At 40.3% G+C, this 14,554-nt stretch overlaps 1 protein-coding gene across 1 annotated transcript in view; it reads left to right on the top strand.

The window, feature by feature from the left end:
- The first annotated feature begins 919 nt into the window (after positions 1 to 919).
- The window catches only part of mink1 (misshapen-like kinase 1), a 29,885-nt gene continuing 16,250 nt past the window's right edge, over positions 920 to 14,554 (top strand). The window contains 12 exon segments of the mRNA XM_034549404.1: positions 920 to 2,278; positions 6,595 to 6,660; positions 6,941 to 7,123; positions 7,213 to 7,323; positions 7,413 to 7,503; positions 7,607 to 7,737; positions 7,826 to 7,880; positions 9,706 to 9,755; positions 9,757 to 9,785; positions 11,339 to 11,514; positions 11,668 to 11,737; positions 11,927 to 12,137. Of these exon segments, the coding sequence (XP_034405295.1) occupies positions 2,222 to 2,278; positions 6,595 to 6,660; positions 6,941 to 7,123; positions 7,213 to 7,323; positions 7,413 to 7,503; positions 7,607 to 7,737; positions 7,826 to 7,880; positions 9,706 to 9,755; positions 9,757 to 9,785; positions 11,339 to 11,514; positions 11,668 to 11,737; positions 11,927 to 12,137 (1,230 nt within the window). The 5' untranslated portion in view covers positions 920 to 2,221.

The raw sequence follows: 14,554 nt of genomic DNA, 5'->3' as shown, positions 1-14,554 counted from the left end.
TGGAGAGATAATAACTATTCTTACTTAATCACTTAAAAACAGTTATGAACAACTTAATAAACTTTTTTTTAAATTAATTTCTACGTGAATATCTACTTTACAAGTTTAATCATGGCCATGGCATGTATCAAAACATAGCCTTCCACAGCCAGAACTACTGATGCCATCTAGAAACAGGGTGACATTTTGCGAGGAAAGAAAACTAAGAGAAGGGAAACAGGATAATTCATTGTCATTATGCACAACTAAATTAAGTCGTAGCCCATTTTCAACACAACAAAATGCGTGACAAATAAAACAAAAACAGTAGTACATTCCTGTCGTGCATTTTTTAAATTTGCATCACAAGGAATGTAAACAACAACAACAAAATGGCGAGGTGTATATTATCTTTAAACCACTGGTTTCACTATATCTTTAAAATCCAGTAGCGTCCTTTGTTATCTGTTAATTTTTGGAACAAATTATGTATTTTAGTTGAGCAATTTGAAGACTGGCAGTACACAGAAACTGAACCATGTAAATTGGCACTATTTACCACAAAAAGTAATTAAAGTAAATGCTCTATATGCATGCTGAAGTCTTCAATGAGGCGCCATGCCTGATTGTTCTGCTTTTTTTTTAATTCTTGGTGGACAACATTGAAAGTTAATCATGTAATACTGACACGCATTATGATCTGTTGAAGATAAGTTATTCCGGTCTCAATGTAAAATAACGATATGACTATAACTATATAACTTGATGGCATACATAACAGAGCAAAACGAAGAACAGGAAAGTGTCACTAAGTTACTAATGTAGGTCACTGCAGGACAGGTATGTGGGGGGGGGCTGTGCTGCGGGGAGCAGACGGATGCAGTTGCGTAGGTTGAGGTCCGCTGCAGGTAATTTGTCCCTGATGAAGCACCGTAGCCAACCGAGAGGAGAAAACACTTGAGGAGCGTGTGCAGCCAATCGTCAGTACAACCTCGCAAGACTACAACCAGGCTGGAAGTGGGAGGGAGGACTCGGGAAGCAAAACATGGCGAAAATAACAAGTTGGGCTGCAGCCGCTTTTTGAAAAACTGCGCCCTGTCTTTTGTGTAACTACCAGTTCACGAACAATTTGGACGCGCGAGAACGAAGAAGACGCCTAACTTTAAAGAGTCGTTGACCCCAATTTACAAGTATTACGGCGGCGCCTGGCGTTTTAAAAAAAAAAAAAAAAAAAAATAGTGCTTGTCTGCGCTTTCCCCCGGAAGGTTGGCGGTGCTAGGCGCGACTGTCAACACAGAAAATGGATGAAGAAGGAAAGTTTATTCTGGAAAAGACTATTTAGCCGACTAGCCTTAGCCACGTTAGCTCGCTAGTTGACGTCGGGTCGATCGCGCGCACCTGACTCTGTGTTCGGGATCAACGTGCGCGCTTCTCGAATATTGAGGAATATTTCAAGTCGCGTTAACAAGTTTTGACAACTGCAGTCCGCAAAGGATCGTATTTCAAACGAGGCCATTCGTGTCTGTGTATTCTTGAGGACGTATAGTTCAGGCTGACAGTGACAGTCGGTTCTGGTGCGGACGGATCCAGGACGCCATCACATCAGACGTTGAGTTCTCTCCTTAAAAACATTGCGCCGTCGGGGCGTACATGTTGTTTTCCGCCTCGGCAGCGTAACGAGGAATGCTTTCAGCAGCTCCCCGGTCCTATCTGGTAGTTCGTGGTCCCCTCCTGCGCGGCACGCAGCGTTTTTATCCCGTCTAACATTAACTCAGCTGGACGTCGTACAGCGGCGTCTCGTCAACATGAACGCAGCAAGGTGTCCAACAGCGGAGGTGCGTCGCGTTGAAAACCTGCCAGTTGTTGGACCGGTGCCGATGGCCGGCTAACGTGGACGTGACCGCTCTGTTGAAATATATCTCTCACGTGAAGTTAACTGTCTTTTGGCCTGAACATTGTCAAAACGAACCGCGCGTATCGCTGTATCTGTCGAGCGGAGTTGACGTGAGCTAGCTGGGTGCGTCGGTGGCAGCTCGATCTGCGATGTGCTCGCTAACCTGAGAGCTACCGCGCGGTTCCGCAACAGTTGCAGCATATCGGACGGGCCCGTTTTTGCTGGATTTTAATCTGCAGATAATACCCGCTCAAGATCGTTGTAGCGGCCACGGACGAGTTCCCCGTCAGTGTTTCTGGTTACATATCTGGCTAACTTGGTAGCTACGGCTGTAAGTTTTCTGCAGCCATGTCTGAAAACGCCCCCACACGAAGCCTGGATGACATCGACCTCGCAGCTCTCAGGGTGAGTATTGTTGTTGTAAGATGCGTGTGCTGCACTTTATTCATGAGCCCTTATGGCAGACGGGACTCGTTGGATGTTATGTCATATGAGCTGAAGCGTCGGTTTGCCTCTGACACAAGCACGACCATTCAACACCCACGCAACAAAGTTGAGGTGGAAGAAACATCCCTTGGCCTCGCTACAGGCTTCACTGTCACAGATTACCATCAAAGAGCCCCGAAATAAAGAAGCGATTTTACAGCTGGGACGCGTTTTCGTGATTTAGTGCATTCATTAAAAAAAGATTAATGAAAAAACACGACAATTATGCTCCTGTCGCTTTGTGCATCACCTGAAACACTTTGCCTTTGTCATGTAGTTATTAGTCTGTTTTTTGTATTATTATTATTATTATTATTATGTATTTTCAGCGAACGTTACCAGTTCTAAACCCTTGAGATTGAGATGCACAGACACGATCTCTATTGTTTAAAATGTTGCTGTTGGAGGCGTTTGGGCTTGACAGTCAATGATCACAAGTTGAATAGGACATCCTCTAACCATTTCCTTGTGAATTTTGGATCTGGTATTTTTGGTTTGTCTTAATGACAACATTATCATAATAACTTTTATATTGATAAAATATGGAACCAACCCTGAGCTTACTTACCTGGTATTTGCAGTGATCCAGCCTGAAGTCCTCAGCTAAAAAAAAAATCAACCTCACTTTTAATGACCCTCTTCCAGCAATAGAACCACTTTACCAGACAATAGATTAAATCAAATGAGGACAGAACGGTCACCACTATTCCGATTTTCTGAACAATCTTCTTTCCAAGGGCACAGTTACTTAATTGAGGCTCCCTTTTGATGCATCTCTCCATTTCAATGGAAAGTGTCAAATTATGATTTGTGTTGCAGCAGTGAATCCCCCCAAGACATACCTCTATTAGCATTATAAAGTATAGCATACAGTATTGTATGCTTTCATTTACTGCCTTTTTGAAAAGGTAGGTTACATCCCTGTCTCCCCACTTAGCTAAAGGTTTGAAACAGAACAATAGCTTTCTTTTTTATCTATGTTAGGTGCTATCTCTGTCTTGAGTTAAAATGACCAAAGGTTACTCCGAATGTGCATCTGGCATCATTCAAACTTTCCTTTCGGTGGGTTACTTCATGAAAATAATCAGCATCACCAAAACTAAGTGTTGAGGAATTCACAGGTAAATAAATATGAACTTGATTTAAATAAACATATCACATACAAGCTCGCTATTTCAAAGAATATCCCACAGGAAAATATAACTCTGAGGGTTTCATGCCCTCTTAAAAAAAAATCAGAAAACAATACAGCATGTGGTTTCAATTTAACAGGAGATCAGGGGTAGTTTATCCACATCTTGGCTTGCTTGGACCTGTGTTATCTTTTCCTGACTTTAAATGAACAGATTTCTTAAAATCCCAATATATTGTTAGAGCTGACTCGGCTCTTTATAACAAATCTGTATTCAATGGCCATATGTTTGTGGTTTGGGTTAACTGAGCATTTAGAGGTCTCCTGTGGAGTTTTCTTGTAAACAAACAGTTATGTTTACATTCAGTATCACTCACCAAGAGTCATTGTGTGTATTCTTGAGCACTAACAAATGTGTTAAATGCATTTTCTTTAATAAAATATTTATAGAGGCATTTTATTTTTTTTAATCCTTAATTGTTTACTCGCTAACAGTCCTTCTTCCCTGCCTTTGTTGGGGCATGCTGCATGCCTTGGGCGTTACTGCAACTTGTGGAATAGTGTGAAACCATTGGCAGGACAGGGGAGCACGACATCCTTGTGTATGCATGTGCGTCCCTGTGCATGCGCATTAGATAAAAGATAGCAGGATCCAGTCAGAGAAAAACAGCTCCACAGCGCTACTAGAGGACACACTCCATAGTAAGAAGGACTCCAGCATTAGGCTACATGGCAACAGTCCACTGTACACGGGCAACAACACATACTTTGTGCTGTAACACTTTGTTCCAATGACAAGAGCACTGGATAAAGTCCAGCCACCTGTACAATTGTTTTAATTACAGGTGGTATAGTAAGTTACATATTGGAACCAAGACAATTAAAGCAACATACTCAGACTCAAACAAATCTATCCGCTGAATGACATCTGTTTTGTTCTCAATTTAAAACCATTGGAAAGTGACTCCTATGCCTATTTCCAGTTTAAACCATGAGATTATTGGATGCTTGTAAACCAGGAATACCAGCCCCCTGGAAACTCATGAGAAATTTAGTCTTGTGATTTTATTTTGGTGCAGTGAAACAGTCCATGTTTGCTATGCTTCATAACAATTGACTTAAAATTGTTTGAGTAATAATAATACATAAATAAATAAATGTTCTACCTTAACTGAGATGTGCAAATTCATTCTGCTGGGATCAGTTTTACTAAATTGGAAACAAAGATGAAGTACTTACAAATGTAAGTATTAGGAAGCCATTTAAAACCATTCACGGTCAACTATAAAGTGTCAACTATAAAGTTTACTAATTTTCAGGGAGTGTTACGAGTTGAGATTGTTGCAGCTGTGTAACCACAGAAAAGGGCAGGTCTTTTTTAAAAGACTTCCTCTGTCCGTTAAGTTGACACTCCTCCAGGAAATGTATGGTCAACTTCCCAATGGACCATTACCCGTGTCTTTAAGAGCGTATACCCTGTTGAACTGAGGTTGATGGGAACATGTATTGTTCCCTGAGGTTCATCAATACATTAAGTTTACACATTAATAAGATGGCAGGATATCCATAAGAACTACTAGAGCTGACACTTTGTTATCATGTAAGCAGACTGACTAGATTTTGCCTCCAGTTGCCCTGTCGTTTTACTGCTTTCTTGTCGTTTCAGCAATTATTGCTGGCAATTTGTGTGACTGTGTGCTGGTGGTGCTACTCCTTGACAATAACTGTACCCTTCCCCTTCTATCACTTCATTCCTCTCATCCCACTCTCGTGGGTGAAGCTACCGCCTCTGCCTTGCCACCCACTCATCATTCTCTTCCGTATTATAATTTAGTTTTTTACGTTACATTCCCTCTCTTTTGTGTTATAACATGCCTCAAAATATGGTATGTCTGTCATGAGTTATTTGCATCAAATATGTGGTCATTTCCCAGTTTTACTGCCAAATCGTTCATAAGTATACATGCTATTTTTTTTCCCATGAATGTTTCCTGTCTCAAAGGAATTTTCCCCCTCCTTGTTGAAGGCAGAACACCCGTCATTGGAAACAGATGAAAGCAGGATAGGTCATGCTGTACATTCAAAACCCAAAGCAGCAGTCTAACCACCCACACATCTTCTTAAAGCCATATTGAAATTGCTTGAAAGTGGAACTGCTTGTCATATTCCCTTGTGTCTTGGGGGAGGGGTTGCATAATTGAGTCAAAGCACCCTTGGTGTCAGTAGAATATGTGTTGACTCCATTAAAACTTAAAACGAACAAATCAGGAAAAGGCTAGATGGATGTCCTTGTCAAATCCATGTCTAATCTAAAATCAATACGTAGTGTATGTGCTTGTCTGTTTCCTCCATGTTGTGGGTGGGCATTGAGTGTTTGTGTGTGGGGGGGAGGGGGGGGGGGGTGGCTAAGATTGAGTTCAGATGATTCGTATAATATTTAATTTAAATTGGTTTTAGTGTACACAAAGTAGAAACCATTGGGGTTGTTTTTATGTACGATCTCTACTCTGCAGAGTCTTTGTGCTTTTGTTTGTGTGTTTATATGACGTGTTGTTGATGGAGTCAATGGATCTACTGCTATATTTTGTCATTTTTACACAAGTACTGTATTACATTACAGATTCTGTTAAAACATTTAAATTACTTTTTAATTTGGAAAAAACCTGTTGGTTTTAATTTGTGTCCTCAACAATGTTTTGTATTTAGACCTGTTTTAATTGTGCCGGCATTATTGAATCCAGATTGCAGGAGTTACTAGAACAGGTGCAGTCTAGTTTTTAGTATATAAGCGTGACTCTTGACGGAGGAAGCATGAGTGTAACAACATGAAATACGACCTCCACTCCGGGTCGGCATTGAAGTGTCGATGTGTAGGATTCAAAGAAGAACAAAGCAGGCATCACCCACTTAATAATAACAAAAATAGATATGGTTTGCTTTCAGTGTAGTTGTTTTAATTTTGCAAAAATAAAAAGAGAAACAAATTGCATGTTTATTTTATTGAAATGCTGTTTTTATTTGGAGCGGTTTGTCATTTTTGTAAATGGTGTATTTGACCCTGCAGGATGTTGTATGACTTATGATTCTGACGTGTCTCCCATAGGATCCAGCAGGGATCTTTGAGCTGGTCGAGGTTGTCGGCAATGGGACCTATGGGCAGGTGTACAAGGTGAGTCAGGATGCCTACATTTGACTGAAATGATGCAGTACTCTTTTCATAGATTGAAGAATTCAACACTGTTTTCACCCGTGTAATAACTTGCTATTAAATGGGGCTCCAAAGACCCCTCTAGTGCCTGATTTATGTTAAATGTTGGGGTTTTCTTTGCATTAATTTCTCAGATTACAGTATATTACACTAGATGGGCCAACATTCCAAGAGTTTCATAAACATGGAGACCCAGGTTCATTTTAAGCTTTACTGATCACTGTTATGATGAACTTGTCAGGGCCGTCACGTGAAGACGGGGCAGCTGGCTGCCATCAAGGTGATGGATGTTACAGAGGAGGAAGAAGAGGAGATCAAAGCTGAAATCAACATGCTGAAAAAATACAGCCACCACCGCAACATAGCCACGTACTACGGTGCCTTTGTCAAGAAGAGTCCACCAGGACATGATGACCAACTTTGGGTTGGTCTACCTTTTTAACTGTCCTGATAATTGTACAGCAGTATGCCTCGTTGATTGTGCTCACTACGTTTGCATTTTTCTGCATGTAGCTGGTGATGGAGTTCTGTGGGGCGGGATCAGTGACCGACCTGGTAAAAAACACTAAGGGCAGCTCTCTAAAGGAGGACTGGATTGCTTACATCTGCAGAGAAATCCTCAGGGTGAGAAATCGCCGTCCTGCCACTCAAAACAAGGCTTTAGCAGAGGTCACTCCCTAGTGATCAATTTTGACGACTTTATCTGTGCTCAGGGCCTTTCTCATCTCCACGCCCATAAAGTCATCCACAGAGACATCAAGGGCCAGAACGTGCTGCTAACAGAGAATGCGGAGGTCAAACTTGGTACGTTGAATGCTTGTACTTTTGGGTTGAAAGAGCAGAAGTCGGTATATGCTTCCCCTCATAGTCTCGCATCCTTCCCTCTGATTGCTTTGTCCACATTCAGTTGATTTTGGGGTGAGTGCTCAGTTGGACAGGACTGTTGGGCGTAGGAACACCTTCATCGGCACACCGTACTGGATGGCACCGGAGGTCATTGCCTGTGATGAGAACCCTGACTCCACCTATGACTACAGGGTAACAGAAGCACTGCGTTTGTGTGAGCACTATGCTGTGGGTGCATATGAGAGATGGAGACTGACCTGGTCCCTTGTGTATTTTGCAGAGTGATATCTGGTCCTTGGGGATCACAGCCATTGAGATGGCAGAGGGAGCTCCTCGTAAGTGTCTACACTCCTTTTGAACATCCTTTTCTTCCCTTTTTTTATTTTGTATACCCGTTATTGTTTGCATTTCTATGTACCCGGTCTCTCCTTGCCAGAAAAGACCTCATGAATGACTCTGTCATCAGATGGACAGCTGACTCACTGTAATCAAGGTAGTGTAGTCGTGAGCTGGCAGTCGGCCTGTGGAGGCTGATTGCACAGATCTCTCTGGTCTGCTAAGCGGGGAGATATGTCTGTCTAGAGATTTGGTGCCAACCCTGACTAAGAAGAAAAGAAAATCTCACTTACGAGTAGCAGCTTAAATGTTTGTAAACTGAATCCCAACTGTGGGGAAGTTACAATGATAATGTTCTGATAATTGTTCACATCCCTGATAAAGACTACAGAGCTCCTGCAGACCATGATAATGCTGCTGCTGCTCATGACTCAAGACATACACATGCAAACTGTACCTTTTGTGAATTATTCAGTGTGTAATTACTCACTCCATCAGTTTCATTACAGAAGTTACATATGCCTTTTTGTTTTTTGACTGGATCTTTTTAGTTGTTACAGCTAATAACAATTTGTTTTGTTCATATCATTTTGATTAGTTGGTCGACTAATGGAATTAATTTAAATTAACCGTTAAATTAATTGGTAAATGTTTTTAAAGTGATTCTAACTATTACTTTGTGTTTCACTAAACTGTTTCCCAAACAAAATTAGAGACCAGATTTGTCTTGGATAACATAAGATGGATATTTGTCATTAATGACCTGATACATATTTTGATGTGGTTAGTTGATTAATAAGTGATGGACATCATCAATAGTCGTTGTCTCTCGTTTCTTATTCTTGACATAATGACTATGATAATAATGACCAGATGTATATAACCTTTTTTACTGTTTTATATGGCATCTGTTGCTGTTTGAGATGAATCAGTGTGCTAGTTACAGTCATGTATTATTTAGCCTTCCAGGGTTACTGGCTTTCTGTTTGTTTTTGAGCATACGCATTATTGAGCATCTTTTCACATAGTTTTTCCTTTTCACTCGCTGCTTTAGCAGACACCCTTCACACTTATAAGAAAACGCAAGGCTGTCAGTATGGTGAATAAAAGGTAATAATTTAAAAACAGCTTTAAGACTAAACAAACGGATCAGTTCACTCCGGGTATTTAATAATACACTAAATGGCACGGCAGTTTGTAACTCCATCATTACGACTGACAGGATGTTGACAAAACTGCCAACATCTTGTCAGTTTTTAAAGGACATAAAACCATGCAATTGTACTGAATAACTACTAATTCTGCTTTATTTCCACATTATGGCTATGTATAATGCATGTTAAACATGCATATTATCTGAAGCACACACAATCAGTAGCTGTGATCCCGCTGTTCCCTTAAAATGCTGAAATCAAATGTCCTTCCTGCGTCAGGTTGCATTCGTCCAAAAGACGCCATATAAAAGCCTATTTACTGTAAAGCTAACCAGTCAGGTTTAGCAACCTACCTACGCTGGGAACACTGACTCACAGTCCTTGCTCTTACATTCAATGTAACAATCAGCCTGAGGCTCCAGGAGAGATTGGATAACAGCAGCTATAACCATGTTTGAGGATACAAAGAATATGTGTAATGGTGGCTAGTATTTTTATAATTCTTTTACACACTACCAGGGGTGAGAGTATACGATACGCTGTCTTCCAGATGATTTTATTTCCGATGTTACTTTTTCCTTTTTATTGTAGGTCTCACCACGGTTTGGGGGACTTAATAATAGGTAACAACTCTTACTCTCTTTTCTATTTCTTTTATTTCTTTTTGCAGCCTTGTGTGACATGCACCCTATGAGAGCCCTCTTCCTCATTCCCAGGAATCCCCCCCCCAAAACTTAAATCCAAAAAATGGTGAGTTATCAAGTGTTGTGTTACTTACATCATATCCTAGACACCTAGCAGGATCCTCTCATATGATTTAAAATGTGCATAAAGACTAAAAACCTTATGTTTCCCAAGGCAAATTCAAGAGTAAAAGTAGTAGAGTAAAATATGTCGTGGCAGGAGAGCACAGTTACGTGCACTGCAGTAACGTGGTTGCTCTGTTTACGTGATGTTTGAAAAGCAGCAACAACCAGGTAGAAAGGGTAGTTTAGATTATTTATTTTTTGCGTATGAGGTACTTATCCATAGACGGTGTATGACCTACGGTGGATGACGATTGGCACGCCCCCAGTTTGTAGAAACAGATGGGAGTACCAGCACGGTAGCAAAGCAATGTTCTGCTGCGGTCGGGGGCAGCGGCAAAACTTATGTTAGCCCCAGAAAATGGCCCACCTAAAGAAATCGATACCAGTTTAAATGTACGCTATTAGAATATTTTCAGTTTTACCCTGTCCAACTGGGAACTGAACAAGTTATATCCATCTATGCTCTCTTGACAAAAACAGTAATTTTACCTGCAGAACACGTTGGTTTGTGTTCTTTTGTTTGTATTAAGAGTTTTAAAGGGTTATTTCGGATTCACAAAAGTCACACAATAACACAAACAAACTGATAGAGGCAGCGAAGGACCAGCAACTCCCGTGTTCTTCAAGGTAAAATGACTGTCTAAGGGGATCTTGTGGCTTTGAATGGAGCATAGATATTGGGTTGTCTGACTAGGTAAAGCCAAACTATCCCTTTTCAGTGCATATAAACACACTTAACAAGAACAGCACTGACTGGAACGAATGCTGCCTGTACAAGAAATGATTACAGGAACATCTCTGACTTCTCAAAGCAGGTGTTGTGCTAATTTGGGTGCATTTGTCCCTCTATCGGGAAAGATATTTGAGATCGCTGTCCCTCACTCAGATTTCAAAGTGCTGAAGGCATTTAAACTCATTTGTTCTCATTAAACTTGTGTTCTTTCTCCTACAGTTGTTGGCTCCTATTAATCTTTATGCTGCTCGTTAATGGACCCACTTATTAGAGTTTATGGTCCCAATCGCATTCAGAATGAAATTCCAATCATAAAGAAGCTGTCAGTCAATATTGTGTGACCCAGATGAACAATTATCCAAATGTGAAAAAACGCAAGCAATGGTGTCAATTACTTGAATGCAATGGTTGCTATATTTGAACATGATTAACCCCATACAGGTAGTAGTGTGTTGCATGGAGTTGAATTGTATTTTTCAGGGATCATGTTGTGCTCGCATTAGTTGCAGCTTCAGAGAAATTGTGAAGAACTTGAGTAAGATTTTTGTCTTTAGTTTAAACTGGTGTATACAAGGGAAAATCCTAGAAATGTCACACACATGACTCCTCCATTGAAAATGCTAGACATACTAAAGGGGCTAAAGATGGACCATGTCCCACTTAAATCTCTCTTCTGCCCAGCTGCCAACTGTTCCCTGCCTCCCCGCCCTCCCACTCTCCCTCACAAGTTCATCCTCCTCTTACCTCCCCATTCCTACCAGGTCCAAGAAATTTATTGACTTTATAGAGGGCTGTCTGGTGAAGACGTACACAAGCCGACCATCCACAGAGCAGCTTCTTAAGCACTCTTTCATCAGGGACCAGCCCACTGAGCGCCAGGTCCGAATTCAGCTCAAAGACCATATTGACCGTACGCGCAAGAAAAGGGGAGAAAAAGGTGAGCAAATGGGATAGAAGGAGCATAACTGGGTGTAACTCAAGGTGCCCTCTCTTCATGTACCATGATCTACTATACTTTACAGCATATTGTACATTACTATGCCACAATCTTGTAATATTTAACGTCTCTTTATGCTCATTTTGATTGTAGAAGAAACAGAGTATGAGTACAGTGGTAGTGATGAAGAGGATGAAAATCGTGGAGATGACCGAGAGTCAAGGTATTTGCAATTTATTAATTGCATTAATGGATATATATATATATATATATATATATATATATATATATATTTATATTTATATTTATATTTATTTATTTATTAGTCTCTGTCCAAGTGACTTGTCTTCTCTGTGCAAATGATTGTCCCCAAAATCCTCTCCCTCATTTGTTCTTTAATCTTGGTCATCAGTTCAATCCTCAACGTGCCCGGTGAGTCCACCCTGCGGCGGGACTTCCAGCGCCTGCAGCAGGAGAACAAAGAGCGCTCGGAGGCTCACAAGAGGCAGCAGGCCCAGCTGGCTGCTCAGCGTCGGGACCCTGAGGAACACAAGAGGCAACTGTTGCACGACCGCCAGAAACGCATTGAGGAGCAGAAGGAACAGCGCCGCCGACTTGAAGAGGTAATAACCAACCAAGCAACTTCTACCTTTTTAGCGGAGTAGTATTATGACCCGAACAGCGCATTAGGCAATATGATACTCAATTCACAAAAAGTATGTGCGTTTTAGGGACCTTGCTGTTATGTTAGTTAAGTATCAGCAATTTATCTTTGAATTAAATGTACCTCCTGTGCATAAATCATCTCCCTACTTCAGAGAATGTAAATTGGGTGTCTATAGTTTAAATGCACACTTTATTGTTCTTGTCTGCTGCTGGTTTTACTTTATTCTGATACATTTAGAAGTACAGACATATCAGACTTTGTCGGTGATAGAAAAAAAAAGGTATCTTTGACCTTATTTCCACTGTCAACCTTGTTTTATAATTAAATGTAATTCTGCACATTTTACCAGAGGCTCATGATACTAATACATTATGCAACAGGCAGAACATTTTTAATTCAAAGCAAAACTGTACCAAGCAACAAGAATATTAAGTTCCTTGTCTGTGTCTTGTCTTGTCCTTGTTCTTATCCACTTAACTACTTGCTGTTGCCCTTTTTGTTTTACCTTTTTATTATGTATTTGGTATGCTATTGGTTGTTTTGATCTCCCTTCAATTATCGGCCTACTAAACTTTTGTTATGCAATATACGTAATATACTGTCTTATCAATCCATGAACATGAGTAATAAAATGTAAAACAACAGATAAGAGTAACAAATTTGAATAGCTTAGACTTAGAAATCTAGAAATGAGGCCTTTGCTCTAAATGAAAAATGCCCCAGGCAAACTAAAGCTTCTCCATCGAAGTTCTTTACATTTTTTGTGTCACCGACTCGTAGTCTCTCTGGCTAAATAACTAGTTCTGAACAAAATCTCAGGTTCCCTTAACTGGAAACCGTATATTTTTAACATGTTCACTTGCATTCATAGTTAAATAAATAGGTAAACGGTAGTGAATAGAGGGAGACTACTGTGAAGTAAAGTCCACCTACAAGTATGAATTATTAATTATGCAAACATTACCCCTAAGTGAGATGTTTTGTGAGTATAAAGTTTGAGCAGAAAAAGTCTAACTATTGAGCCACTTATAAAACTACCTTTTTCACAGATTCCATGCATTTTAAAAATAGTGTTATGCTGTGAACCAGCCCTGCAGGCTGCACATGTTATTCAGAATCACCTTCTTTAGCCAAATATCAATGTTGTTTTTTTGTTTGCATCTCTCTCGATGTACTGACAGTGATGCAAAAATAATGGGTAGGAACAAGCACATACATACGTGCGTGCGTGTGCGTGTGTGTGTGTGTGTGTGTGTGTGTGTGTGTGTGTGTGTGTGTGTGTGTGTGTGTGTGTGTGTGTGTGTGTGTGTGTGTGTGTGTGTGTGTGTGTGTGTGTGTGTGTGTGTGTGTGTGTGTGTGTGTGTGTGTGTGTGTGTGTGTGTGTGTGTGTGTGTGTGTGTGTGTGTGTGTGTGTGTGTGTGTGTGTGTGTGTGTGTGTGTGTGTGTGTGTGTGTGTGTGTGTGTGTGTGTGTGTGTGTGTGTGTGTGTGTGTGTGTACACGTACATATATATACACATACAGTGCATCCGGAAAGTATTCACAGTGCTTCACTTTTTCCACATTTTGTTATGTTACAGCCTTATTCCAAAATGGATTAAATTCATTATTTTCCTCAACATTCTACACACAACAACCCATAATGACAACGTGAAAACTGTTTTACTGATGATTATGTGCTTGTCAAGATGTCAATAGTACATAGAAATTATATGCATGCTATTTTTTTACACACTATGTATGTTTTCTTTATTGCGTTATAATTCACGTTGACTAGCTAACAAGCTAACTGAATTGAAGCTAAAAGAAATTCGACATTCACCCTTAAGAATTCATGCAGAAATGTATGATAATGATTACATGGGGGGCCATCCTAGATCTGGATCACTACTTAAATAAAGATTACTGTAGATGTTGGTTCGTACCGGTTTGTAAATACTGTTAAGTGTTTGCACACTACTGAAAAGAACAATACGAATTTCTCCTGACTTTGGTGATAAAAATGCTCGCACAGTAAAAGGATTATTTGGATGTTGTAGCAGTTGACAAAGTTCTGATTTACACTTGTAATGTTCCACATCCCCTGAATGTGTCATCATGTTATCTTCTCTGTCCAGAAGGCAGCTGAACTTGCTTTGAATTTGTTTTATCTGATTTATGGAGTCGACAAAGAAAGTGTCATAGTGAAACAATCCCTGAGGATAGCTCTGCTGGACCGTCTTTAACCATTAGCCCTCATCAGCAATTGGTTTGTTCGGCTGGTTAATTTAGATCAACATGGTCATCATGTTTCCACATGCATTAAGCAAATATACAACATTTTAGAAACATGGCATTCTTTATTGTGATGTCTGTGTTCAATTGTAATTTGTTAT

The sequence above is a fragment of the Cyclopterus lumpus genome, chromosome 14, assembly GCF_009769545.1.
Source record: "Cyclopterus lumpus isolate fCycLum1 chromosome 14, fCycLum1.pri, whole genome shotgun sequence".
NCBI classification, from domain to species: Eukaryota; Metazoa; Chordata; class Actinopteri; order Perciformes; family Cyclopteridae; genus Cyclopterus; species Cyclopterus lumpus.
This window is presented reverse-complemented; position numbering and strand designations above follow the sequence as displayed.